Source organism: Entamoeba invadens (genome assembly GCF_000330505.1).
Source record: "Entamoeba invadens IP1 unplaced genomic scaffold scaff_1105074725849, whole genome shotgun sequence".
Lineage (NCBI taxonomy): Eukaryota > Evosea > Mastigamoebida > Endamoebidae > Entamoeba > Entamoeba invadens.
Window position 1 is genome coordinate 568568 of NW_004440189.1, and position 26931 is coordinate 595498.

Here is a 26931-nt window from a genome sequence, read left to right on the forward strand (position 1 = left end):
TATTTTTTCAATCATTTTGGTATTAACACTTTAAATAACATTGAACAAAATTCAAGTGGTCTAAAAATCGGGAAATCTCGAGTTTATTAAATAAATTTCCATTTTTTAGAGATTGTATTATGTGCATAAACAATACACAAGCCAAAAAAGGAAAACCATTAAAAAATGGATTAATATCCCTGTAAAAAGAGGCCAAAACAAAAACAAGGGCGTTATTTTAAGTGTTAATGGCATTTCATGCATTCGAGTTAATTGACGTTGTTTTTTATTGATAAACAAGACACTTTTATTTGAAGCATAGATGTGGGCAATTATCGTGATGATACCGGTTTGCAAAAGTGTTTTCAGCGATAATTATGAACTTTTTTTAGTTGAATTATAAGGACTTTTGAATCTACGAAAAAAGCAAATCTTCCACGCATTTTTCAACCCTTAACACCACATAATTACACAAGATATTTTGTATTGAATCATTTTATTGGTTTAGACTTTGCAAACTATGACCAAATATGTCTCGAATAATATAAAAAATTGGTCATTTTATTCTCTGTGGTATTCTTTTCATAAAAAAATATAATGAAGTCTTGACTCGGACATTCCGGTTTTATTTGCACAAAGTGACTGATTTGTCTTGTGTATTTTGGTTTGTTATTTTTTCATGAAAAACATAGAATCAGTCTTTTAACGTTATATGTTTAGAATGTTGATCTTCCCTTTTTGCACAAAAAATTGCAAAAAAAACACGATGAAATCACAGCTATAAATTCCAAACAAATTTTGGGAAAGTGATATAATAGGAGATTCTATTAGTATTTTTGGAAAATATTATAAAGCTTCCAACTTATTCAAATAACTTATTGTAAATTGAAAAACTATTTGAAAAAAAACTAAGACTAAACTATGTTTTATTAATTCCAATTAATAAAATTATATTTATTTATTCTAATTTATTCTTATTTAATTTTGTAATAAAATGCAAAAATTTATATTTTGTTTTATAATAAATATTTAATATTTATATTTAATATATATATTTGATATTTATAAATATATATTTAATATATATTATTATACAAATATATTAATATATATTATATATTGTATATTGTTTGTTGTGTTTTATATAAAGTCAGTCTGGAAACCTTATTTATTCCAAAAACCTTATTTATCGACAAAAATAGGTTATTTTTATTGTTTTTTGGTTTTGTTTTTCAAATTTATATTTTTAATTTCAGATCTATTATTTTTAAATGAAAAGGAACTTGGACAAATTAACTGATTATGTTATTTATGCTCAGACGCTGAGTATAACAATAGAAAAAGAAGCTGTCCTTTATAACAACAATAAGGCAAACCTTTTATTGTGTAAAGTAGTAGACACATCAAGAGAAATACAGGAACAATTGATTAAGATCACAAAGATAATCGATTGTGTTAAAGACATCAGAGAAAAGATGATGATAGCTTTAGATAAATATGAAGATATTGCTGCATTTGCATCACAAATTAAGACTTTCCCCAGATCTGGGTTTACTCAGATGATGAATAACGTGCATCTTGTTGTTGGAATGCCAGGATTTGAAGAGGTTAACAATAATGATACAATTCGGAAACTTGAAGAACTACACAACCAGATTCAAAATGTGGACATTTATTCTAAAGATGAATCGAAGGATTTATCAAAAGATAGTTCTCATAATATGGATATTAATATTGCTTGTTGTCTTCCCTCCAACGAATTTAAACTTGAAAACAACAAAAAATTAGAAATCCAACTTTGTAAAATAACATCCAATGAAGACCAACTTAAAGAAGAAATGGAGACTATTGTACATTGAGTTCGTTCCTTTTTGACATCTTCTGCGAATATTACAAGTCCTAACAGGAGACACCAATTGTTTCATTTCTACAATTACATCAAAGACAATACCATTCTTAATTCATTTTTAGCAATTTCCACCCTCGTTCCATCAATTTCACAAGTCGTACTTCGCAATCAAGTTCTCTATTTCACAAACAAACCGGGTTATTCGGGAAGGCCCGCTTCCTTAACAGAAAAACAAAAGAATCGCATGGTCGAATACATCGAAGAACAACAGAAGAAAAAAGACCAACTGATTTTTATGGTTTGGTAAGTTTGCTTAAGAGAGTTTAATATGTTTGTGCCACTTCATAAAATGTATTACTATGTTAATTCCGATGAAAGAATAAAAGTCGCGAACACTGTTTGTATGGAAACTTCCAGACTTGACGTCGAGGAGAAAGTCATACGTAATTGGTTTGAACGACTCAAAATGTCAGTGAATGGTATTCCATGTGAATTTATATGGAATATGGATGAAAGTGGATTTCAAAAGTGGGTGGACAAAATAGATGGGAAGGTTGTTGTAATGAAAAGTGCAACAAAAAATGATTGTGTAATTCCAATCGATCGTTGTGGAAACAGAATTACACTCATAGCAAGTATTTGTATGGATGGGAGTTACTCAAAACCAATGATTGTAATTCCTCGTTCAACAATAGATGTTGAGTTGTTCACGTTTGGATGGTTTAATCAGGTTCTGTTTGAATACTCAGAAACCGCCTTTTTAAACACACAAATATTTCATAAATGGTTGGATTGTGTGTTCCTCCCTAAACTCAGTTCCAAAAGAACATTATCAAATTACAATGGTGAAGCTGCATTGCTATTGGATGGGTATGGCTCACATATTGATGTTCTTGCTTTGCAAAAGTTGAGCAAAGCTGGAGTGAAAATGGTGTTAAAATTTCCACATACAAGTCATCTTTTACAAGTGTTAGATGTTTCAATTTTCTGAAATCAAAAAAGAGAATTACATGGACAAGAAGCCCTCGTCGAGTCCGTTCTCTTAAACAATTTAACTATGAGTAAACAAATACTATCTGTGTTGACATCTTGGCAAAAGACAACAACAAGATTTAACTTCTCTAGAACCTTTATTGCTTCTGGACTTATTCCTCGTGTTATTAAAGATACCTGTGATAAAAAATATCCTCTTTGTGTTTGTGAAGTCGTTCCAAGTTCTTCTATTACTGTTGGTCACTTGTATTATACCCAATCATAAATTGAAAAGTATAAATCTGACCATCCATCCGAAATACATAATGAACAAAGTATTCGCTCTTTGAGGGTTGAGAGTAGAAGTGTTGAAAATGCTCATTCCCAAAGGCAACACTCTTCAAAAAAAAACAATTCCAATAAACTCGGTTTGTTTACGTTATTATTACGTAATTTAACGAAAAAATAACCAAATTATTGCCATTTATTGACAAATAGAAAAAATGAAATGATTGGCTAAATGACTTTATCCCCATTTATGTTTTTGGTTTTGTTATTAAAAAATAGTTTAAATAATAGTAATATTTATTAAACATCCCAAAAATGCTTTTTTTTCGAAGGGAAAAAAATAAATAAGGTTTTTGGAATAAATAAGGTTTCCAGACTGACTTTAATATATTAATGGTAAGTTATACCTCAACCTTAGTGACCTATGAATGTATTGATGTTCTCTCAACCTGTGAGAGTTGAAATAATATCTGACACTCATGGATTACATTCTCAAGTTAAAGTGTCTCCATGTGACATTTTAATTTGCTGTGGCGACCATCTTAACTTTGTCACAACCGACGAAATTCACACATTTTATACTTGGTTAAGTAAACAACCAGCAAAGTATATTATTCAGGTACTGGGTAACCACGAAGAAGACATTCGAAAGCACAAATTATGGCCTACAATTGCTCAAATAGTCCCAAATATTATACTCTTAGACAACGACGTTGCAACAATCGAAGGCATCACCTTTTATGGTATAGGTTCTGGTGTTCTTTCTCTTCTTGAAATGCAATCTCAGTCAAAGCTCAAAGGCAAAATCGACGTTGTCATAAGCCATGACCCCCCATACAAAATTTTAGACCAAAGCGACCCATTCCCAAATAGTCCACAAGAACCACCACAAGGCTCGAAACTACTTTTCAACGAAGTGAAACGCATCAAAGCTAAAATGCACTGTTTTGGCCACATCCACAACTGTTACCGGTATGTTGAAAAATATGGGAGGTTGTATGTCAACGCTGCGATGAAAATCAATCCACCCCAAAGTAAAAGAGGGCAAAAAGAGTTCTCGCAGACCACGCCATTTTCTTTCACTTACCGTGACTCGACTTTCACCCCATGCACCTTGTAATACATTTTACTTTTCATCGTTGTGTTCTTGATCAATTGAAACAGAACGCTATGATCTAGAATGGATCAAAACAGAGAAAAAACGAGAAAATCAATAGTATTGTGGTGGGAACTGGTACTGTGGAGAGTATTGTGTCGGTTGTCTTCGGTACATTCTTCTTTGTGGCATTTGTTGAGGTATTTGCATCATCTGTTGAGGGACTTGTTGATAGACCGGCCTTTGTCTTCTCATTGGTTGTCTTTGGTATTGTTGTATTGGGACGTATTGTTGTGGTGGGTAGTATTCTTCTTCATACCTCATAGGTGCATAAGCCATTCTTTGTTGTGGTTGGTAATAGTATTGGTCGTCGTATTGTTGATCGTCATACATATCGCAACCTTGTTCGTCGACGTATTGGACTTGGTCTTGGTATTCATCACCAAGATCCTCTTGCTCATCTGGTTGATCGACAAAAGTGTCTTGGATTGACTTTGGTGCAATAGACTTCAAGTATTCCATTTGTTTTTTAATTTCCTGTAGTCGATAGTAGTATTCTTCTTCCGTTATTGTCTGTGGTTGTTGTGCCATTTGTTGACTTCCTTGTTGTGTTTGTTGTTGTCTTTGAGCTCTTTGTTGGATTTGACCAGCAGTTGGAGTTGGTTGTTGTTGAGGTGCTGGTCCCATTCTTGACTCTGGTCTTGGAGCTCTTTGTGCGATTCTTTGTTGTGGTCTTTGTCTGATTTGGCCTCTTTGTGGTACTGAGGTGTTTGCGACGGATGGTAACATAATTTTTCTAGATTGAGGATCTTGTTGTTGTTCCCCAAAATATTGGTCGTTTTCGTCCTGTCGAATTTTTTCCTCTTCTTTTTTTAGACTCAGCGGTTGTTTACTTTGACCTGGCATTTGATTGGCCATTTGTTGACTTTCCTTCTGCTTGATTTGATTCATACAGAAATTGTCGACAACATCACTACACAATTGACTTTGGACAAGTCTCTTCGTTTGAGTCTCTGTTTTAACAACATCGTTCATCTTTTGTTGTTTCTGTTGTATCATTTCTTGTGGAGTTGCACTAAGTGGTGCTTTGATAACATCTTTTTTCGTCGCGCGTTGTGGTTGTCCTTTCTTTTGGTTCAACGTTTGTTCGACTTGTTGTGGGTTGTGTATCTCATTCAAGTCGTCTTGTCTGGAAACATTAGCTTGGAACAAGTCATCCTTTTCTACCTTCTCAAACTTCTCCGCCAGTTCTCGTTGTCTTCTCTCCAAATTTGCATACATCGAGCAGATCTCTTGCATCTCATCTTCTTGTCTTGCTAACACATTATTAATCGCGTGGGTCTCTTCCTTAATTTTCCACAATTTTTCTAATGACGCCGGGTTCTTTAATGAATTTGTAAGCACTTTATTGATCTCCTCGATGCGCTGTATCCCACTTTCTACTATTTTTACAAGTTCTTTTGATTGTTGTTGAACAAGGACTGGGATGTCTTGTTGCGATGTCAGTATTTCCGTTTGCGATGGTGTCACTTTAACCAACCCCTCCGCAAATGACTCCGCGGCTTGCCCGTAATTTTTCGTGAGGGTTTGCAACTGCTTTGTGAATTGTTCGCTGGTCGCTGCCATTTTTGGACCGAGATTTTGGCCTAATTTGTCAGTAAAGGACAGAACAGTAATACTATAAAATGTTAACCATTTGTTATAGAGAAAATTTGAACAAACGAGCTGCAGCCATGTTAGTGTTAAAAGTGTTGAGTTGTGTTTGAATGTCTTGGGACATTTAATTACATTTTTTGAGATCCAGCAAATCGAATGTTTATGGTGAGGAAACTATAAATTGTAGTTTGGTAACTAAAAAATTCTAATTATTTCATTGAGTCTTTGAAAACACTAATATGTGTCCACTTCCCTTTGGGAACGACTGTACTGCGCATTTGAATCGATTCGACTATTTTTGGATCACCCTCTTGTACCGATGGCAAAACATGACACTCAAATGGATTGCGAATACACATATTCCCGTCGTGATCAACCGCCTCTAATGTCCCAACTATGCTTCTTTCATCAATCAACACAATTTTCACAATTTTGCCAAGCAAATCCACCATTTCTTTTTTTCTAGTTTCTATTTAAATAGTAATTTTCTTTGTGTTATTTTCTTTGTTATATATCGGAAGGTAATTTGGAATAAGGGTTTTTAGAGTGTAATTTATTCATGAAAAGAATGTAAGTTTGTCCGATTTCAAAGGTTTAAAGTAATATAATATTTATAAACTATACTATTGTATTTTATAATCATTAATTAATCATATGATTCATTTAAAATAGTCATGGATTGTTGAACTTTGTAAAGTAAAGTACAAAATACAAACAAGCTCGAATAATTCTTTTAATTATTCAAATTTTCTCACTCATTTATTACTAGAATTATTTTAATATTTTTAATTATAAAAAGCTATTTTTATTATTTTTTTAAACTATTTTGTTTATTATTATTCAACTATTAAAATAATGTCATTGTATAAAAAATTAACAAGACGAAGATTAGAATAATGTTCAGTCACCATACTCTATTTTAAATATTTCATTACTAAGTTATTTGGATTGTTCATTTTTAAAGTCAAAAAGTGCTTATTTTTTTTGTTGACTCTATTTCGATGGCATTTTTTTCTTTTGAGTAAACCGAATTGCTAAATTTATAAAAAAACCCTAAAGTATAACCAAAAAATGCTATTATTGATTTTCTTTCAAACCAATCCCAAAGACATTAATTTAAATAATACTAATAAAAAATAAGCTATTGAATAACCTTTATGATTGACAATACGACAGAGTTATTTTCTTTTTACCAAAAAAATATTTAAGAAAAAAATAACAAAAAATGTTTTTTATAAAAAGTATAATAGACTCGTTTAATATTTTTAATTATAAGATCCTAAAACAACGATTTGGTATATAGTTAAATTATAGTAAAATAATCATATTTATACCTTTTGTTTTAACATTTTCATTGCACTTATTCGAATCTAGAGATTACTCAGTTATTAAAATAATACTATTATTTTTACTATAAAAGAGCGTCTTATTTATAATAAAAAAACATGCCAAAAGTCCGTAGTGGAAACGAATGAGGATGACAACTATTAAGAAGCTTCTAGGTTCTTAGTAATGTGACATGAAAATGGGGAAAGTCCTGTTCAAACATGCCCAATTCCATATAAACCAACTCTGATGTATTGAATTAACAATTGATGACCTCTGCGTTGAGAAACCCCAAAATAGTCAATTACAGAAACGTCGTCGGACTTTCAAAAGACTGCGACGCCTTTGAGGCAACATACCCGATCTTGTTCATATCACTCGACTCTTCGGACAATAAGGGATTCACTCGCGGCGCTGTTCATATAGTCAAGCAATTGGTGCCAGAGTTCAAGAATTTGGAGAACGACCAATTCGCCTTCCAGTTTTTCACGGAGGGTATCACCAACAAATTAGTCTGCATCACTGCCATTCCAACTGGTTTTAAAGTCGTTTTGAGAACGTATGGTAACTACACTGAATACTTGGTAGACAGAAGACAAGAGGCTGCCATCATGAACGCTTATGGACAGAAAGTCTACGGTGGGTTCTTGAATGGAATTGTATATGCATTCACTCCAGGAAGAACAATGGACTACGTCGAATTCAGAAAGCCTGAAATCACAAAGAAGATGGCGGAGTGTGTTGCTAACATGCACCACTTAAGTCCAAAATTGACTAAAGAGCCTATTCTCTTTAAAGAAATGAGAGCTTGGCTCCACAATTTGCCAACTACTTATTTGGACCCAGAGAAACAAAAGAAGTTTACTGGAATCAAGTACGATGATTTACTCAAGGAGATTGAATATACTGAGAAGAAACTCACTGCATTGAACTCACCTCTTGTGTGTGGACACAACGACTTGTATCTTAAAAATTTCATCATCAATGACGAAGACCAAACTATCAAGTTGATCGACTTTGAATACGCGTCATGGAATTTCCAAGCGTTCGATTTGGCGAATCACATCACTGAGTGGTGCGGTGTCATCATGGACTTCTCAAAATACCCCAATCGCCAGGAACAAGACTTTTTCTTGAGAACTTACTTGGAGACATACAACGGAAAGGCCCCAACTGATGAGGAAGTTGATAAATTGTATGATGTTGTGAACCAATTCCAACTCGCGACAAATCTCTTGTGGGCAATTTGGGGATTTGTCGATGCTGCACTTTCGACGATAGAGTGGGATTATATGGACTACGCGTGGCTCAGACTTAACAAGTACTACGAATTGAAGAAGAAGCTTTAATTTGAATGTTAATTATTCCTTTATTTATTAAGTTTATTTATTACTTAGAACTGTTATATTAAAAAGTTATAATATAATTATTATAAATTATATTAGATCAATCAATCACAGACAAGGTGATGTCTTACAGAATACCAGATAACCCAATTAAAAAGGCAGAAGCCTGTCACTCGACTCTTCGTCAAAAGAACAGAAATGACTTGATGAAGAAGAGAAGAATTATACCAGACGGACCATTCGACAGAGCACAAATTGACTCTTCTAACAACCAAAGTCATTTTGTTTTGGATGTCAAATTTAAATTGGAGTCACGGTGCACGGATGTTGTCACACAAGCACTCATTGCATTAAAACAGTTTGTGAGACAAACTGACGGATATTGCTTCGAAGAATTGGCGAAGAATAAAGTAGTACCAATTCTAGTCAATATCGTTTCATGTGATAATGTTATACAACTCTCGTTATCATTGACTATTCTTGCTCAAATAGCGTCGTCTTCTTCACAAGTTGTGATGGATGAAATATGGGAGAGTGGTGCATTTGAGCTTTTCGTCAACATACTCGAGAGCACATTTTCAATTTCAAAAAGCAACTTGTTCCAAGCAGCCGCTATTGGGTTTGGCAACTCAGTTCTGTCGGGAGGAAAATTCCTTGACTTCGTAGTGCGGAACAACGTATTCAAAATGTTCTCAATTAATTTTGTAAAAGTGGTGGAGTGTATGGACCAAAGTGTCCCCGAAGCGTTTGTCTTTGCTGTGTCGCGAATGGCTACAAATAATGGACTACGACAAGATGAATTTGAGTGTGCTATCCATTTTGTTTTGAGCTGCAGAAACCTCACAAATTTTGAGGACGTTATATTTCTTTTGAACTACTTTTCAAGTGATTCGAGTTTGGATGAAAGTGTCAAGGCAATCGCAATAAAGTATATATGGGGCTTTGAAGAAACGGCGAGTGTGTGTCGGAATGTGCTTGGGAAAAACTTCTGTTCGTGTCAAAGTAATGAAATCAATTTTTTGATTCAAAGCATAAGACTGAGTCCTGATGTCTCACCTCAAATCGAAGGACTGATAAAGTTTGTGGTGAACACGCTCGGTACAAGTCAAAGCGATGTTTTTGAAAGTAAGTGCATATTATTGTCATGTCTGTCTGAAAATCCCATGACAAGTGGAGAAGTGTTAAAGTGTATTATGAAGCAAAATGAGTGTTGTAGCTTTTTGATAAAAAAGATGAAGGATGAGAACTTTGAAACTGCGAAGTCTGCTGGACTGTTTGTTTCTAAGTGTGTCTCAGTGTACTTTGAAAACCAGCAGATTATTGTCCGATTTGAAGAAAATGGTGTAGTCGATGGTATAGTCAGCCTTTTGCAACGAAGTGGACTTAGAAATGATTACACAAGTCTTACTTTTATCCTCACAACACTCTTTACACTCTTTTTTGTTTGTTTTATATCTTGGCCATTGCTACAGACTCATCACATAGTATCAAAGCAATGTTTCAATCAGCGAAGAGTATTTGTTTGAACCAATTAATCAATTTGAGGAACTTGGAGGCTATCAAATTCTTCAAGAACTCAGTACAATCACAAACCCACAAATAAAAGAGCTTATAAACTCTTTGGGAATGTCCTTATCGAAACAAAACAACGACGATCTTTAACTAATTAACCAATGATATACTTTGTGACAACAAACATTTGTTTTTTAATGGTATTTTAAATGTATTCAATACATCAAAATATCAATTTATTAAGAAGTGTGTTATTTTATTTTTTTATTTGAAACTTTTTAAAACAATAACTTAATAATAATTTCTTTTAATAAAAACATTTAAAAAGATATAATAAATCAACAGAACAAAAACTTAAAAGTCAAATCAATCCACCCAACAGAAATATTTCACAGTTATTATTTAATGACTTGAACAAAGCATTGACACTTATTAGTGAAACAATTATTAAATTAAAACAATTGATTCATTAAAATCAAAAAGGAGAAAGTTTATAATATACTTGTTGAATGGAGTGAAATAATTGTTTATTGTTAATGGATAGTACAGAAATTTGTCATCTCGTTTAAAACAAGAAAAAAAATAACGACAGAAATTAAAATTTGTGATTCGAAAACAAAAAAAACGTTTCTGCTTAAATGTTTTGGTAATTTTTAGTTATAGTTAAATAATAGGATTATATTTGTAATTATAGTTTAAATTGAAATGGTTTGTTTTTCTTTGTTCTTATTAGTAAAAAAACTAATATATTTTATTATAAATATACTATAATGATGTTGCACTAAAACTTCAAAGTTGCACTATGAATGACTTTAAAAAGATCTTTGACTCCAACCAAATAGATTGGTTGTTTATACATTGTACATAAACTATTGTTACACCTATTTTATAATTTTCTTGTTCTTTCTTCGTATTTCCTCACTGGTTTATCTTGCATTGTTTGATCGGTACCATAAACAACTTCCTCGGTTGTATCATCCTCTTCCGATTTGTTTTCTGATTTATCTCCAAAACTGGCCTCTTTCTCAAACTGTCTTTTAAAAAAATCCTCGAGCATTGGACCCATCACCAATGTTTTGTTTTTCATTTTCTTAACTACGTCTTTGATTAAAACTTCTTTTTGTCGATTTGCTCTGTCCAAAGTGCGTTTCAAATAAGGGAGACTGTTCAACATTTTTGGTTGAAGTGGTATAGAAACATTTAATGAACTAAACATGAGTAAATTAGATATATCCACACATGATTCTATGAGTTGGTCTTTGAGTTTATTAATGTCATTTTCTGTTTCCATTCTATAACATTTTAAGTTCCATGATGAGGGTTATAAAAATAGACCATTTCACTTTTATTTTTGGTTCGAAAAGTACATGCAGATATTTTAATTGAAGAGCAATTTCTAATTATAATGCACAATTGTATTACGTGGTCCAATTTTTAATATAAAATATTCCATTCACATGAATTATTAGAAAGAATTCAGTGTGATATTTAAAAAAAAGTATTTCCATCTTTTTATATCAACTTTCTTAATCAAATTACATGGAAATCTATATAGAAAACGGGACGCTATCACTTCACATTAAATGGATAATACAATAGCTTATCAATTATACCATATTATAAACAACTCCCCTTTTTGTGAAGTTAAGTCCACTCAACAACAGCAAAGCTGCGCACAAACAATGACTTTGTTTGTTTGCACCCAAAGATTGAAATTCCGAGACCTGTAAAGTCGATAAAGTGGATTTGGAATTTGGATGAAATCTCGACCACCGCCCGGTTCATGTCAAATTGACAAAACCCGAGCACATCATAATAATGGCCAAAGAGTCTTGAAGAAAGGGTTGAATAACTTCTGAAGAGTACTGGTTGTTGAAGACCAACGCCTTTCAAACAGAACGCTGATATCTGTTCGTCTTCGTTCCATTCCACACCAACTGGTTTCACGTGATTCACCCCAAATACGGCGTTTTCTGTTTGAAATATGACCGACACGTTTGGTCTCTTAAGTGCATCTTTCATGTTTTGGACGCCTTCATAGTATGCAGTCCCATCGAACAAAACTTGAACGTATTCGTTCTTATTGAGTCGACTCAGTTCTTTGAGGTACTCTCCAATAGAAGTCATTTCTTTAATTGCGGTCGACAAATACGCTATTTTATCAACAAGGGATGGACACACAGGATAGGTAGTATTTCCATTTCCACTTATGGTAACACACATATCCACCTTTTTCTTTACACAATTTGTTGTGACTATACAATCTCTCTTTCTGTCTTCTTGCGCTGTTTCAAATTTAATTGGCGAGATCCTCCCGTCTTCGTCAAATATTTCACTTCGGTCCGCTTTGCTTGTCATTTCAACTTCTCTGAAATCGAGTACATTGTCTTCCGGTAATTTACTGATAGGTGACAAGTCGTCTGACTCCTCAGTGACAATTTGTGTTGTTTTTGCTGGGTGTTCGAAGTCCGCCATTTCGCAATCCATTTTGGCGTTGTTTGGGTTAAAAAGTGGTTGTGTGATTTGTTGCGTCGTGTTACACCTGAGTACCGTCATAGGTTCTCTTGTCTTAATCATTCCATTCGTTTTAAAGGGGTTAACAGTCTCTTTCATTTGTTCTCCCGAAACGTTCAAATTGATAACTCCGTAGTTGTGTAGTGCTTCGATAACAAAGCTGGAGTGGTCATTCCCTTTCTCCATCTCTTTCTGCTTTTTCTATTTCAACAAGAGCTCATTGATTTTGTTTTTTAAAATGTTATTCCTTTTATCTTTTTTATGTCATTTTTTCATTGAAAAAAGAAATACTAAAATGTTATTCATTCTTGAGGAATATCTCTCTGCCAACCCTATTTCTAGGGTTTTCCTAAAATAGAGTTTCTTACAAAAAAATGAGAATTAAATTATATGGTAAAATAAATTATATATTTTAAAAAATGTTTTTGAAGGGACAAAGAAAAAAAGCAAAGAAGTAACACTGAACTTGAAAGACTTTATGTCTGAGAGTGAGTTCACGCCAATCACAGAAGGACAGGCGACTGTTTTGTTTTCGAAAACAGAAGCTGAGGCGTTCTATAATCCCGTTCAAGAATTAAACAGAGACTTATCGATTTCAGTGATATCGTCGTATTTGTTGTCACAAAAAGAAGAACATGAAAAAACACAGAAAGAATATCACCCTGTTGTTGTCGAAGCACTTGCCGCGTCTGGACTCCGTTCTATTCGATACGCAAAGGAATTGCCACAAGAAGTCGACTTTAAGGTGATTTCAAATGACATTTCGAAAACAGCAGTGGAGGCGATTAACCGAAACGCAAAGTACAACAACGCAACACGAATCATTCCGTCGGAATCTGACGCAGTGCTGATGCTTTACAAATTATCACAAGAAAAGAATAAAGCAGACGTCATCGACTTGGACCCATATGGTGCACCAACACAATTTTTGGATGCTTCATTTGCAGCTATTAGAGATAATGGATTAATGGCAGTGACATGTACCGATATGGCGTGTCTTGCTGGAACACATGTACCAGCGTGTTACTCCAAATATGGGGCGATGCCATGGCACTCATCATGCGGACATGAATTTGGATTAAGACTTGCACTACAAGCCCTTGCAGAGACGGCTTCAAGGCACAAAAAGTATATTGTGCCACTCGTTTGCTTCCACATCGACTTCTATGTCAGGATGTTCATCATTGTCAAAAGCTCTGTGTCACTCTCTGGAGAACTTCCTTTGCATGAGGGTCTTGTATTCACTTGCTTGTCATGCGAAAGTTTCTGTTGTAACAAACTTGGGTATGACAAAGATGGTAAAATGAAGGCGTCGCCTTTGAGAATCACATCAAACATTTGCGAACATTGCAAATCCCCATTACACATCAATGGACCTGTTTGGATGGATGACTACATCGACTATGACTTCACTCGGAAATTACTTAAAAGGTATCAAGAAAACGAAGGGTTGCACGTTAACTCAAGAAGAAGAATCATGGCACTTCTCCAACTTCTTTCCGACGAACTTCCTAATACCCCTCTTTTCTACGCTCTCGACAGAGCAGCTCACTTTTTCAAACTCTCTGTACCACCACGTTCTATTTTTGTGTTTGTTCTTCTGGTATATTTGTAATAAAAATGTTATATTTGTATGGTTCTTAAAATAGAAGATGACATGTAGGCAAGCTTTAGAGTCTAAAGGGTTCAAAACATCTTTTTCGCACACGTACCCAAATAGCATTAAAACAAATGCGGACGCAGTCACGGTCTGGGACTTGTTCAGGGAGTTCAATTCGCAAAATCCGTCGAAAGTGTCTGAACAAACGCCAGCTTATGTGTTATTGAAAGAGAAGCAAAAGACAGTATTTGAGTTGACTCAATTCAAGAAAATCAAAGAGAAAAAACCGAACCCCTTATTTGTGGAGAAACCAGGCAAGAACTGGGGACCTGGGTGCAAGAAGAAAAAGACGCTCACCAACAAAATCAATTCAATGGGTGAAGACAAAAAGGAGAAAGAGAAAGATGAGGACTTAGATATCTGAGTTCTTTTTACGTATAATCGAATGGTATGTTATATTACATTTTAATGCAATATTATGTATTGTAACATTTGATTTTAAATCGTTACAACGAAAGAATGAACTCCATATATTCCTGTGTTGAAAATACTCGAAAATTTGGTCCAAAAAAAGAACTGATAAAAATAATGTATTTGACTTTAAGTCTACTCGTAATAGGGCTTTGTCGTGCAAATACTTTTTGTTGTAAATACACAAGTGGGAAAGAGTGTTGGTGCGATAGCTTTCAAGACTGTGCAACTGATATGGTCAAAAATGATGTCTGTATTGGCTCGTATGAGTGTAATATCTATTGCTATCACTCAAGTTTGTGCTTATCATCTAAATCAAGTTTTAATGTAAAGGCATTACCGCGGGGTCTTACATCTATGTCATTCTATTCTTTGCGCTGGTACTCTCCTTCACCTTTTTAATCGCGACAAACTGTTGTTGTTCCTTCCATGAAAAAATCGTTACAACAGCCCCACGTCTCCACAGAAAAGAATCTCCGCCTTTGGTTTTCAACACAAAACTGAGTGGTGACGAAAATGGTGATTTACCAAAAGTGACAAATGAAGAAAAAGTGGAAGGTGCTGCAGTTGTGATAGACTCTTCTGAGACAAAAAATGTACTTTCAAACACAGAAACACTTCAAACAAATTTAGTGCTCGACTAATTGTTATTCACTTTATTCTTACTTTATTGAACTTTTAACAAATCAATGAAAAGAAAGTAATTCTACTAAAAATAGTTAAAAAGTTAATAAAAGAATCACCTCACTTTGACTCTTCAGACTTCTCGTCTTTTTCTTTGGCTTTATCTCTTCTTCCAATGCCCAAAGTAGCACTTAGTCTTCTTTTCAAACTTTTGCGTTTCTCCTTCTTTGGTGATGTCGATGAGTCTTCAAGTCCTCCTTCGACCTTTTTGTTGCCATTCGACATCTCTTGTATAGTGATGTTAAGTGGGTTATCTCCTTCTGTTTGTTGTTGTTGTGCTCTCGCGCCAATTTGAAGTCCTCTTCTCTTTTGTGGTTGTGGTTCTTCACTTTGTGTTTCGCTGATCGATTCAGACACTTCACTTTTTTGTGCGACTCGTCGTCCTCTTCGACTTCCCAATATCCCTCCCATTTTTCTTTCTTCTGGTTCTTCAACTTCCTCACTCTGAACCTCTTCGACCTTTCTTGCTCTATTCCCACCAAGTATCCCAGCCATCCGTGGTTTTTGTGGTTCCTCCTCTTCATTGCTTTCATTTTCTTCTTCACGTGGTGGTTCTTCAACTTTTTTCTCTGGAAGTGGCAAGTTGAGTTGAATGTTTGAAGTGTCGACTGGCTTGTAGTCCCCAAACTCGTCTTCTTCTTTACTTTTCTCTTCGTTTGACGCTTCACTTTTATGTGGACGATTTCTGAACGAGACTCGTTGTCTTCGTTGTGGTGGGAGTGTGGGAGGTTCTTGTGAAGCAACTTCTTCCTGTGGTTCTGCGACGACCTTTTCTTCTTCTACTGGTTTTTCTTCCACCTTTTCCTCAGTTGTTTCTTCTTTCTTTTCTGGTTGTTCTGTATGTGAAATAAGTGCTGCTGGGGCATTACCTGCTTTCCCAAAACTCGGTCTGCCATTTCTTGTTTGTCTCAAATTCAGTCTTCTTCTTGAATTTACAGGTGGAGGGGGTGGTGCATCATCTTGTGGTTGTTCTGCACTTTGGTCTTGACTCTCTTGACTTTCATTTTGATGCGACAGACCTCTTCTTGGGTTTACAGGAGGAAGTGGTGGGTTATTTTCTTCTTCAATATTTTGTTCTGGTTCTTCACTCAATTGTTGTTCCTCTTCTTGTGTGACAGGTTCAGGTGGCAACATATCTCTGATGTTCTTTGGTTTGTTTCTTCCCAATTGGAATCCTCTTTTGACAAACTCAGGCTCAACAACTTCTTCGTCTTCATCTCCTTCATCCTCTGCAACTTCATTTGCGTCTTGACTTGATTCGATTCTTCTTGGTTGTTTATTTCCAAGCATACCACCAAATCGTCTTTGTTGTGGGTATTCTTCTTCCTCTTCTTCTTGTTCAATTTCGTCTGTTGCTTGGAGTTCTGGCATATTCAAGTTAATCAAAGATGCTCTTGTTACCTTTCGTGGTCCATATTCCTCTTCTTCGTCCTCATTTTGTAAAGCAGCTGGTGTTGGTAAGTTAAGTTCTTCTTTTGTTGGTTTTGGTACTCTTGGAGCTGGAATGGGTGGTGGTGAAGATGTTTGTGAATCTTCAGAGATCGATGACTTGAGCTTCTTATTTTCTTCTTTAATTCTTTTGGCCTCTTCTGCTTTTGCCTTCTTCTCGTCTTCTTTTGCCTTTTTAGCTTCTTTCGCCTCCTCTTTAATTCTCTTTGCTTCTTCCTCTTTGACACGCTTTTCTTCTTCTTTCATTCGTTTGGCGTCTTCCTTTTGGTTCTTCTTTTCTTCCTCTTTGGCGCGCTTTTCCTCTTCTTTTGCTTTCTTTCTCTCATCCTCTTTTTGTGTCCTGTCAGACTTATTATCGAATCGGTTGTCATCCGACGACTCATTTTGTGATGCCTTACTTCCACTATCTGACATCACGGGCATTGTTTGTTTGTCATTGACTCTGCCAAGCCTTTGTGGCTTTGGTGGAGTTGGTGGGACAACCTCAATTGGAGCAACTTCTCTCTTTTCATCAGTTTTAACAAGTTGGGCGGGTTTTGGAGGAAGAACAGGAGTAGTTCCAGCGGCGGCAGCAGCAGCTTCTGCTTGGACTTGTTTGAGTTGTTCTGCTTGCTTTTCGAGTGTTTTGTTTAATAACGAAGTTGGGTCTGCACGTGGTCTTTGTCCTCTTACACTTCTTCTCATTGCCATTCTCTTTGGTCCTGTTGGGTTTGAGAACAATTCGTTTGGAATGCTTGGCGCAGGTTTGTCATCAACGGATTCTTCTGTTGATGAAGTAGTGCTTGCTTCAACTTGTGGAGGTACAGCGGCTGGTGTTAATACATTTTCTTGTGTTGGTCGTCTTTGTTTTGACATGAAGTTTTTACGATTCATACCATCACTCGTAGATGTCAGCGCAGAAGGCTTAGTCCCAAATCTTCGTGATGACTGTAACACTGCAGATTTCTGTGCATTCTTTCTTGAGTCCAAAACAGTCTTTCTTGCCAAGGTCGATGCACTCAGAGCATCTCCTTTAAGACTTGGGCGCTTGAATAAGTTGGCATCAAACTTGATGACAGTGCCAAGTAACTTGATTTCTTGCACGTTGATCGCCTTTGGCTCGACTTTGTCACCAAAGTAATTTGGTTTATCTGGGTTGAGACTTGCTCTTGTAGCAAAGAGGTCATCTCGTTGGAATTTACACAATTGTGCAGTGCCTATCATTGCATTTGGTCTGTGCGACGTTCCATACTTCTCAATGACATTCTGTTTGTTTGCCTTTGTATCAAATTGTTTGCACAAGTAGACCAATTCGTAGAACTTCTGTCGATCTTCGTCACTTCCGTTCGCTTTGTTCCCAACACAGAAAGTCGGTTCTTTTAAAGCCGTTCCCTTGACGTCCCAATTCTCAAGTCTTTCAAGAATATTATTTGGGTTAAGTTCTTTAGAGAATGTATCTGTTCGGTACATTGTGATGGTTTTGGGTTCATCGATTTCTTCAACCTTCTTGATATAGTCTCGTTGTGAACTTTTCTCATTCTCAGTCTCGAGATTCAACACATTTCCACTCGACACAAGAAATGTTGGCTTCTTTCTGTTTCTTGCCTCGCTGATTCGCGATAGAAGACGTTGGTCTGTAATAGCCTTTCCGACACCTTTAAACGTGCTCAACTTCTTTTTCTCTTCTTCGATACGAACGACTTCTTCTTCCTTTTTTCGATACTCCTTCTTCCATCTTTCATCTTGAACGTTCTGATTAGTTCCACTTTTGAAATTGGCTTTAGCTCTCAAAAAGAACGTGACGACGTCTCTAAAGTACTGTTCGAAGTCTTCCAAACTTAGTGGAACCTCGACATTTGCTCGAACCACCTTACTCTTCTCCGTATCATATTGCAATTTTATGGTGTTACTCTTTTGATCTCGATTGTCTCGAAGGGTGTCCATCACCAAATTGCATTGTTGGTCAAACATCGTTTTGCTGTTACACTTGGTCACGTCAACAACAAAAGTACTCCCCTTTCGATCTTCTCTGTCCATATCTGGCATTTCATCGTCGCTACCTTCCTCGGAATCTTCGTTCATTCGCTTTGTTTCATATCCAGTTTGTCTGAGTTTGTATGACTCAATTTTCTTCTTCATTTGCTTCAAGACTTCATATGCATGTCGTCGAGTTTTTTCATCAAGGGTGTCGTTCTTTGTGTCAAGCACAAATTGTCGGTAATAATTAGCAACATCGAGTTCGGCTTGTTTCTTCGCCTTTCTTTCTTTTCTTTCATTGTTTTTCCTCTCGCGCTCAGCTTTAATGTCGGCTTCCGTCTCTTTTTGTTGTTGGCGCGACATCTCTCCATTCCCTCGTTTCTCTAATTTGTCTTTCGCTATCCGGTCTTCCGCTTCTCGTCTTCCAAGCCATTGCCAAGTCTCACTTCTAGCTAAATCGTCCGGACCAAGCACAACATCATCCAATGTAATTTCAGCAGTAGTTTCCATTACAAATATTGGCATAGCCTTTTGGAGTCGTTTTAAAAAGCCTTTGTCGTCGATTGGGTTTCCAATAAAGTTGATCCATCGCAAGTTAAACATTTTCGAAAAGACCTTTTCAAACTCTCCATACGACCTTTCTGTTAACAAATTGTTTTTCATTGACAACTTCTCCAATCCATAAAACGCTCGTATTGGTAGAATCGAGTCAATTTTGTTCCCGTCCAACTCAAGTTTTGTGATCGACCCAACAACAGTCAACTCGATTTTCTTGATCTTGTTGTTGTTCATTTTTAATTCATCAATTGGTCTTTCTCCGACGTTATCAAGTGTTTCTATTTCATTTCTGCTCATATCAAGTGACATCAAAACAGGGAAGTAGTCTGCGGTGAAGAGTCCAAATTCAATTGATCTTATACCCGCATTCCGTATAGAAAGGGTCTTTAAATTTGTCCACACAATTTCGGTATCATCAGCATCTTTGTTTTCACCTAATAAAAGTGTTTGAAGGTCATCAACTTTGACACCGTCTAGTTTCAGTTCTTTCAGTCGATTTGGGATGTTTAACGTCGTAATTTCCACTTTGCAGTAGATGTTCAGAAAACTGATACTTTCAATGTGACACGACTCCACAAAAGACAACGAAAGTGGTGGTCGTTCGTTCATATTAACATTCTCAACTTGATCTTCCTCTCCAAAGATTTCGACTTCTTTGATTTTATTGAACTCTTTAGACAACGTGTTCATTGTCCCATATGTCGGGTTCGTCAACCCATTGAAGAATAACACTGTTGATGGGTTCAGTCGAATTTTCTCATCACCACCTTGTTTACCTTGACTTATCATTTCTTTGAAAGTGACCAATTCCTTGTGAAACGCATTCAAAAATTCGGAGTTATCAATATAGACGTCTTCTTTTTTCTCATCAAGCGTCGACTCATTTGTACTATCAGAAGTGTTTTTAAACACAAACATATATTTTACAGTTTCTTTCTTAGTTACTTTTCTTCAATTTCCTTCATTATTACACGTAAAATACTTATACATTGGTCAGATCTTGTTTTAACTAATTATTCTCTAATTATTATTATATTTAAAAAAGTATAGTTTAGTATTATTTACTTTTCCCATAATTGAAGGGTCATTTGCTGTGTTCAATTTATTTTCTTCTCTTCTCAAAAATATAGTTGTTTTATTATAATAATGCTATTAAACAATTGAATTGATAGTAGTTGAATATTAATAAAAAAATCTATTGTGAAACTAAAGAAAGAACACAAAAAGTAAACTATAAAAATCATATTTTTACAAGTCACTATGTTGAGACTTCTAACATTAGCTTTTGCAATAGCTGCCGTTGCGCTGAACCTTCGCGATAATTTAGATGATTTTCTTGACAACTTAGACAAAGACGAGTTATTTAATGATGGCGAATACAACGAAGATGACGAATTTACATTGGATGAGGATATCGACGATTACATGGATGACGAAGATGACGATTTTTCAGACGACGAAGATGATGAGGATGAATATGACCTCCAGCAAATCACCACTAACTTTTCCTTTTCTCAAGACGACAAAGTTTCTGCTTTAACACCGGAAGCAATTTTTGATAGTGCGGAAAGACTGTTAGTTGAAGTTCAAGTTCCCGCATTCTCTGGGCTTCGCGACGTCAAGTAATTAATACCATTTTATTCCTTTACTTATGAGCGTTACAACAAACACCCCTAATCAAATTTCACTTAATAAAAAGAACTGCTTAAAAGCTGCTGTACTTCAGCTTGACATCATCATTGTGTTTCTTCTTGTGCTTGATCCATGTGTAGAGGAAGATTGTACCCATCACAAGAGCAATAAATACGATTATCACTGCAGTGATTATACCAAACCACATCCAGAGTTCCCAGTCTTCTTGCTCCCGTTGGACATCACCAAGTCGGGTGAAGTTCACCATAAACGATCTGTTTGAACTAGTGAGATCTTCTACAATAAAACCTATATGAACATACACGGGGCCTGAAGGATGTATGTCAAATGTTGTGCGAGCACCTACACCACCAGCACATGTCAAATCCCCTGTTGTGTACGTGTCCTTGTAGATCACACATTCACTCTTATCATCAATAACATTGATTGCCATTAAACCATCAGCATGTCCGCAGGTATTCACTTCAATGTTCCAGTCATGTGCAAACGAAACTTGAAATGTCCTTCCAAAGATTTCTCTCTGAATTGGGTCTGTAAACTCTTCAGAACATTTATCCGATGTGCCATTCACCGCGGGGAATACAGTGATATACTCATAGAATGGTAGATCTTCGACAAGTATGTTGGGCAATTCGTTCTCGTCAATGTTTTGAAAATGAATTGTGAAGCCGTACTGCTCTTTTGTAGTTTTGTCCGATGCAAATAAGAGTTTGTACTGATTCACATTCGTCACAGTGAATTGTTGTGACTGTTCGATGAGTGTGCACTCTTTGTTTTGTGACTCTTCTAAAACAACTTTCACACCCTCAATGGGTTGTTCGAGTGTGATGTGGATTTTGGTATAAAGTGGAGAGTCAAATTGATACGCGGTGATATAATAATTGGATAACCCACAGTTTGTTGTTGGTGTAATTGTGTCCGATATTTCAACCATTTCCGATTTGGTTGGAATGGTCAAAGGAATCGGTTCGTTATAATCTCCTTGCTTGCCACACACAAAAGGTGTGACAATCAAAAACGCAAAGAAAAGTAACATCACTGGTTTAGTAGTTCATTTTAGTTTAAGTATGGTTTATTGGTAGTTTTGTTTAAGTGTTTTTATTATTATGGATTATCCCGATATGTAAGGACTTTTATTATTTTATTCCACTAAACTCCACAAATCTTTGTTATTTGTTTTTCCATCAATTTTGTAGCAATTGTTGCTCTTTTTTCTTTTTTTTATTTAAAAAAATTACTAAACCAAATTAAAAATAATAAAGAACAAAATAGTGTTTTACACTATTTATTTTTTGAACTAAATTGTTTCCATCATTTTTTTACAAAAATGTTGTAAATAATATGGTAAATTACTTTAATTTTTTAGTTTATTTTTATTTTTTCAAATAAAATCATTTTCCAAAATTTTTTAATAATTGTTTCCTTCTTTTTATGAAAACAATTCGAAATAGTAATTCTATATTAAACCATTATTATAGTTTAAGTTTATTAATATAATAATTGTTTTATAGTTTTTTTATTAAAATATAATTTATTAAGTCATTTATTTTTATTATTATCATAGTTTTTTTATTACAAACACATTTTTATAACAATACAAATTAAAAAATTATTTCGTTTGATAATTATACAATACATTATAGTAAAAATAATTTAATAAATAAATATAAAGTCAGTTTGGAAACCTTATTTATTCCAAAAACCTTATTTATTTATTTTCCTTTGAAAAAAAAGCATTTTTGGGATGTTTAATAAATATTACTATTATTTAAACTATTTTCCAATAACACAACCAAAAACATAAATGGGGTTAAAGTCATTTAGCCAATCATTTCATTTTTTCTGTTTGTCAATAAATGGTGATATTAATGTTGTTATTTACCAAAAATAATGGTAAAATACCGTAAACAAACTGAGTTTTTTGTATCATTTTTTGAAAATTTTCGCTTTTAGGCGCGAGTATTTTTTCAACATTTTTAAGACACTCTTTCGGAGAGCAAACAGACACCCACATACATAGTTAAGACAACTTCTTGTGAACGGCCTTTAATCGACCACTAAACTGCATTTCGATGTTTGAGTCTGCCAATCGTAGTGTTCTTTTCAATTATGATTTGTCTCGTTGTTTTTGATTTTTATTTGATGAAATAGAAATTGGTTGTTGTTAAATTCTCATGTTGTATGTATCATTTTACACAAAAAAGATTTGCCCAACCATTTTTACAACAACGGCACCATTTTTGTTGTTATACACGATGTTTGAGCGTAAAAAATCGAATTGGTCAATTTGTTTAAGTTCGTTTTGATTGAAAAAACAAAGATTTCAAACAAAAAAAAAATAAAATTGAAAAACAAAACCAAATAACAAAAAAAATAACCTATTTTTGTCGATAAATAAGGTTTCCAGACTGACTTTATTATATTATTACTATATATTTAAAAATAAATTTTCAAAATTATATTAAAATATTAATTTTATTTTTTATAAATAGATTTTATATAGTTGATTTATATTAAAAAATATATTATTTTAGAAATTGAAATTAAAGTTTTATAAATAACTTATTTTATTATTTATTAATCATATTTAATTTTTTATTATAATAAATTAATAAAAATAATTATCAAACATACTAAAAATAATTCTATTTGAGTCTTATTGTGTTCTTTTTTACTTCAATTCGAAACAGCACACTTGAGGTATTCGATTTTTTCAATTTTGGAATGACTAAGAAGTTGTATTATTATCTTTACACCAAACAACATTTAGCCTCTTATGCACTTGTCCTTTTTGTATACAATCATAACAAAAGCACCACTCTTGAGTCGTCATACTCCATTTTTTAGCAAAAAAATTATTTCAAAACTTTTTTTTCTCATGAACACCATTTTTGACTAAGATCTCAACGAAAAGAAAAAAGAAAAAAAATGTCTTCAACGTGGTGCAACACCACACCACGTTGCTCAATTTATTGCAAATACTTTGGTAAAAATTAAGTTAATAATTTTATTAAAAAAACGTTTTAATATAATTATTTTGATTGGAATAAACCAAATAATAAAGTTTAAAAAAATAAGTTGAGGATAACCGAAAAATAGAGATGATGAGTTGCCCCCAAAAATGGGAGATACCCTACAATTTAACCTCCAAAGTTCTAACTGTTGTATCGAATGTCTGTACCAACAAAGGAGACTCATCCAAAGGAGAAATCATTAGTCGGAGCGAAAGGCAAATTGACGCTGAAGGGATACACCCCAGGTATGAAGGTTTGCACTCGTTTCCCACCAGAACCATCTGGATACCTCCACCTTGGTCACATGAAAGCCGCCATGCTTAACGATTACTACGCACACAGCAATGGAGGACAACTCATCTTGAGATTTGATGATACAAATCCATTGAAAGAGAGTCAAGAATACGTCGATAATATCATCAGAGACTTGAAGACCATTGGTATTGTTGCAGACAAAGTGTCATACACATCAGACTACTTTGACATGTTGATGGAATATGGAGATAAGATCTTGAAAATGGGGAAGGCATACATTGACGATATGGATCCAGAAGAGATGCACAAGGGCCGTATGGAAGGTATTGAGTCGCCAAACAGAAACAACACACTCGAGAAGAATCTTGAGATGTGGGAAGAAATGAAGAAGGGCACTGAGAAAGGAAAGAAGTGTGTGATGAGAGGAAAGATTGATATGAAACACAAAAACAAGGCACTAAGAGACCCATCGTTGTGGAGATGTATTGACGCAACACACTATAGAACTGGGAACAAGTATAAAGTCTATCCACTTTATGACTTTGGTGTGTCGATTATTGATTCGACTGAAGGTGTGACACATGCTTTGAGATCACAGGAGTACTCTGATAGAGCTCCGTTGTATGACTGGGTTGTTGATATCTTTGGAATGAGAAAACCAATCATCGAAGTCTTTTCTCGTATGAATTTTGCATATGTTTTGTTGTCAAAGAGAAATTTGAATCTTTTTGTGCAGAAGAAATTGGTCGACGGATGGTATGACCCACGTTTCCCAACTATTCAAGGATTGTTAAGAAGAGGGTTGACCCTTGAAGCAATGAAGGAGTTTTGTTTGTCACAAGGATCCTCTAAGAACATCAATCTTATGGAGATGGAAAAGATCTGGGCTATTAACAAGAAAGTAATTGACCCAATTGTCCCACGGTATAACGCTGTTTTGAAGACCGGTGCTTGCAAAGTAACATTGGACACTCCACAAGAGGAAGAAAAGGAAGTTGCCCTTCACAAGAAGAATGAGTCACTTGGAACGAAGAAGATGACTTTTGGCAAAGAAGCCTACATCGACGGCGACGACGCCAAGTCTATTGCTGCCAATGAAGAAGTCACATTCATGGACTGGGGAAATGTCATCTTTGACAAAATTGAAGGAGAGACCGCGGCCGCCCACCTCCACCTTGACGGCGATTTCAAATTGACAAAGAAGAAGTTGACATGGATTTCCACGAAAGACACTGTTGATTTGGAGTTGAGAGAGTTCGATTATTTGATTACTGTCCCCAAGATAGAAGAAGGTATGGAATTGGAGAAGTACATCAATCCAAAGTCACTTGAAATCTTCCAAGCCATTGGAGAGAGCGCAATGAAGACATTGAAAGAAGGAGATAAGATTCAGATCCAGAGGCATGGGTATTTCAGAGTCGATAAAGCCTTTGATGGGAATAAGATCATCTTGAACAAAATCCCTGACGGAACTGAAAAGGGTCCAAAGGTTAAAGCCGAAATTGAAGTCAAAGAGAAAAAGCAAAAGAAACAAACCAAGGACGATAAGGAAGACCACCCAAATAGAGATTTGAAAAAGGAGAAGGAAGCTAAAGAGAAAAAGGAGCAAGCGAAAGCTCAAAAGAAGGCACAAGAAAAGAAATAATTTCATTATTTGAAAAGGTTCGTTAGAAAGTTTTGTTTTTCGAATTTGAACGGAATTTATTTTATTTCATATTAATTAAACATTAAATATTAATGTTTAATTAATATGAAATATTATAATATTATAGACATTGAACAAAATTCAAGTGGTCTATAAATCTATAAATTGGGAAATCTCGTATTTATTAAATGAATTCCCGTTTTTTGAAGTTTATTATGTGTATCACATTACACAAGCTGAAAGGGGGAAAAACATTTAAAATGTCATTATATCTCTATAATAATAATAAAACGAACTTGGGTGTTATTAAAAATGTTGAAAATTTTTATATATCTTTTCATTCATTATAATATTAAGATACTAATCATTATATATACTAAGATTTCATTAAGTAAAAAAGTTGTGTAAAAATTTTTTTTTTAGATAGTGTGTTTTGTTTTATAATTATAATTATTTCATATAATTAAAAATAGTTAAATTAATAATTATTTTTTTAGTTATTTTTAAATTTTATTAATTATTGTTCTAAAATATTCCGGACGAATTAATCTAAATAACGGGACATTAGGTTTGAATTTATGTTTTTCATTTGATTTGAAAACAAAAAGTAATTAACTAAAACATAATTATTAAATTATAATTATACCTTATATCCACTTACTAGTTTTTATAATTTAATAAAAAACAACCGAAGAGCAAATTCCATTAGTAATAAGTTGTTTCTATTGTTTTTGGTATTTCTGTCTTAATTTCATAAATATGGAACTATAATATTCTTTTTGTACTTCTTTTTTTTAAGGTGAAGAGGAAAAATAACAGCTTATTTAAAAGAAAGAAGTACAAAAAGAATATAATAAAACAGGATAAAAATACCGAAGTAAAAGCTTAACTGGAATTTCTTACTTATTTTTACTTTTTAAAAAAATACGTCGAGAACAAAAAAAGATCTTCCAATGATACCCGTCAAACAGCCGCGTACGACGCTAGCGCGCCCTCGCGACTCTCAGTCCAAAATCAGTAGTCTGACCGACGTATCCACGTGGTCGACTTTGGGCGATCAATTGTCGAAGAACTACTTTATATGCAGACCCCATTACTCGACTCTTTT

At 34.5% G+C, this 26931-nt stretch overlaps 11 protein-coding genes across 11 annotated transcripts; 7 read left to right on the top strand and 4 right to left on the bottom strand.

Moving 5' to 3' along the window:
• Positions 1-3512: 3512 nt before the first annotated feature.
• Positions 3513-4208, top strand: EIN_226730 (hypothetical protein; the record flags this gene model as incomplete). Its single annotated transcript, XM_004255013.1, has 1 exon — positions 3513-4208. The coding sequence occupies one exon, from the start codon at positions 3513-3515 to the stop codon at positions 4206-4208; it is 696 nt and encodes a 231-aa protein (XP_004255061.1).
• Positions 4209-4298: 90 nt separating this feature from the next.
• On the bottom strand, positions 4299-5810 carry EIN_226740 (epsin-2, putative; the record flags this gene model as incomplete). Its single annotated transcript, XM_004255014.1, has 1 exon — positions 4299-5810. The coding sequence occupies one exon, from the start codon at positions 5808-5810 to the stop codon at positions 4299-4301; it is 1512 nt and encodes a 503-aa protein (XP_004255062.1).
• Positions 5811-7435: 1625 nt separating this feature from the next.
• EIN_226750 (ethanolamine kinase, putative) lies at positions 7436-8515 on the top strand (the record flags this gene model as incomplete). Its single annotated transcript, XM_004255015.1, has 1 exon — positions 7436-8515. One exon carries the CDS (start codon positions 7436-7438, stop codon positions 8513-8515), a length of 1080 nt encoding a protein of 359 aa, XP_004255063.1.
• Positions 8516-8634: 119 nt separating this feature from the next.
• On the top strand, positions 8635-10174 carry EIN_226760 (hypothetical protein; the record flags this gene model as incomplete). Its single annotated transcript, XM_004255016.1, has 2 exons — positions 8635-9954; positions 9998-10174. 2 exons carry the CDS (start codon positions 8635-8637, stop codon positions 10172-10174), a joined length of 1497 nt encoding a protein of 498 aa, XP_004255064.1.
• A 1494-nt stretch (positions 10175-11668) lies between these two features.
• EIN_226770 (hypothetical protein) lies at positions 11669-12724 on the bottom strand (the record flags this gene model as incomplete). Its single annotated transcript, XM_004255017.1, has 1 exon — positions 11669-12724. The coding sequence occupies one exon, from the start codon at positions 12722-12724 to the stop codon at positions 11669-11671; it is 1056 nt and encodes a 351-aa protein (XP_004255065.1).
• A 292-nt stretch (positions 12725-13016) lies between these two features.
• Positions 13017-14562, top strand: EIN_226780 (hypothetical protein; the record flags this gene model as incomplete). The annotated part of the gene is made up of 2 exons (XM_004255018.1): positions 13017-14128; positions 14202-14562. 2 exons carry the CDS (start codon positions 13017-13019, stop codon positions 14560-14562), a joined length of 1473 nt encoding a protein of 490 aa, XP_004255066.1.
• Positions 14563-14657: 95 nt separating this feature from the next.
• Positions 14658-15011, top strand: EIN_226790 (hypothetical protein; the record flags this gene model as incomplete). Its single annotated transcript, XM_004255019.1, has 1 exon — positions 14658-15011. One exon carries the CDS (start codon positions 14658-14660, stop codon positions 15009-15011), a length of 354 nt encoding a protein of 117 aa, XP_004255067.1.
• A 342-nt stretch (positions 15012-15353) lies between these two features.
• EIN_226800 (hypothetical protein) lies at positions 15354-20174 on the bottom strand (the record flags this gene model as incomplete). The annotated part of the gene is made up of 1 exon (XM_004255020.1): positions 15354-20174. One exon carries the CDS (start codon positions 20172-20174, stop codon positions 15354-15356), a length of 4821 nt encoding a protein of 1606 aa, XP_004255068.1.
• Positions 20175-20516: 342 nt separating this feature from the next.
• Positions 20517-20882, top strand: EIN_226810 (hypothetical protein; the record flags this gene model as incomplete). Its single annotated transcript, XM_004255021.1, has 1 exon — positions 20517-20882. The coding sequence occupies one exon, from the start codon at positions 20517-20519 to the stop codon at positions 20880-20882; it is 366 nt and encodes a 121-aa protein (XP_004255069.1).
• Positions 20883-20961: 79 nt separating this feature from the next.
• On the bottom strand, positions 20962-21945 carry EIN_226820 (hypothetical protein; the record flags this gene model as incomplete). The annotated part of the gene is made up of 1 exon (XM_004255022.1): positions 20962-21945. One exon carries the CDS (start codon positions 21943-21945, stop codon positions 20962-20964), a length of 984 nt encoding a protein of 327 aa, XP_004255070.1.
• A 2135-nt stretch (positions 21946-24080) lies between these two features.
• Positions 24081-25823, top strand: EIN_226830 (glutamyl-tRNA synthetase, cytoplasmic, putative; the record flags this gene model as incomplete). The annotated part of the gene is made up of 1 exon (XM_004255023.1): positions 24081-25823. The coding sequence occupies one exon, from the start codon at positions 24081-24083 to the stop codon at positions 25821-25823; it is 1743 nt and encodes a 580-aa protein (XP_004255071.1).
• Positions 25824-26931: the final 1108 nt, after the last annotated feature.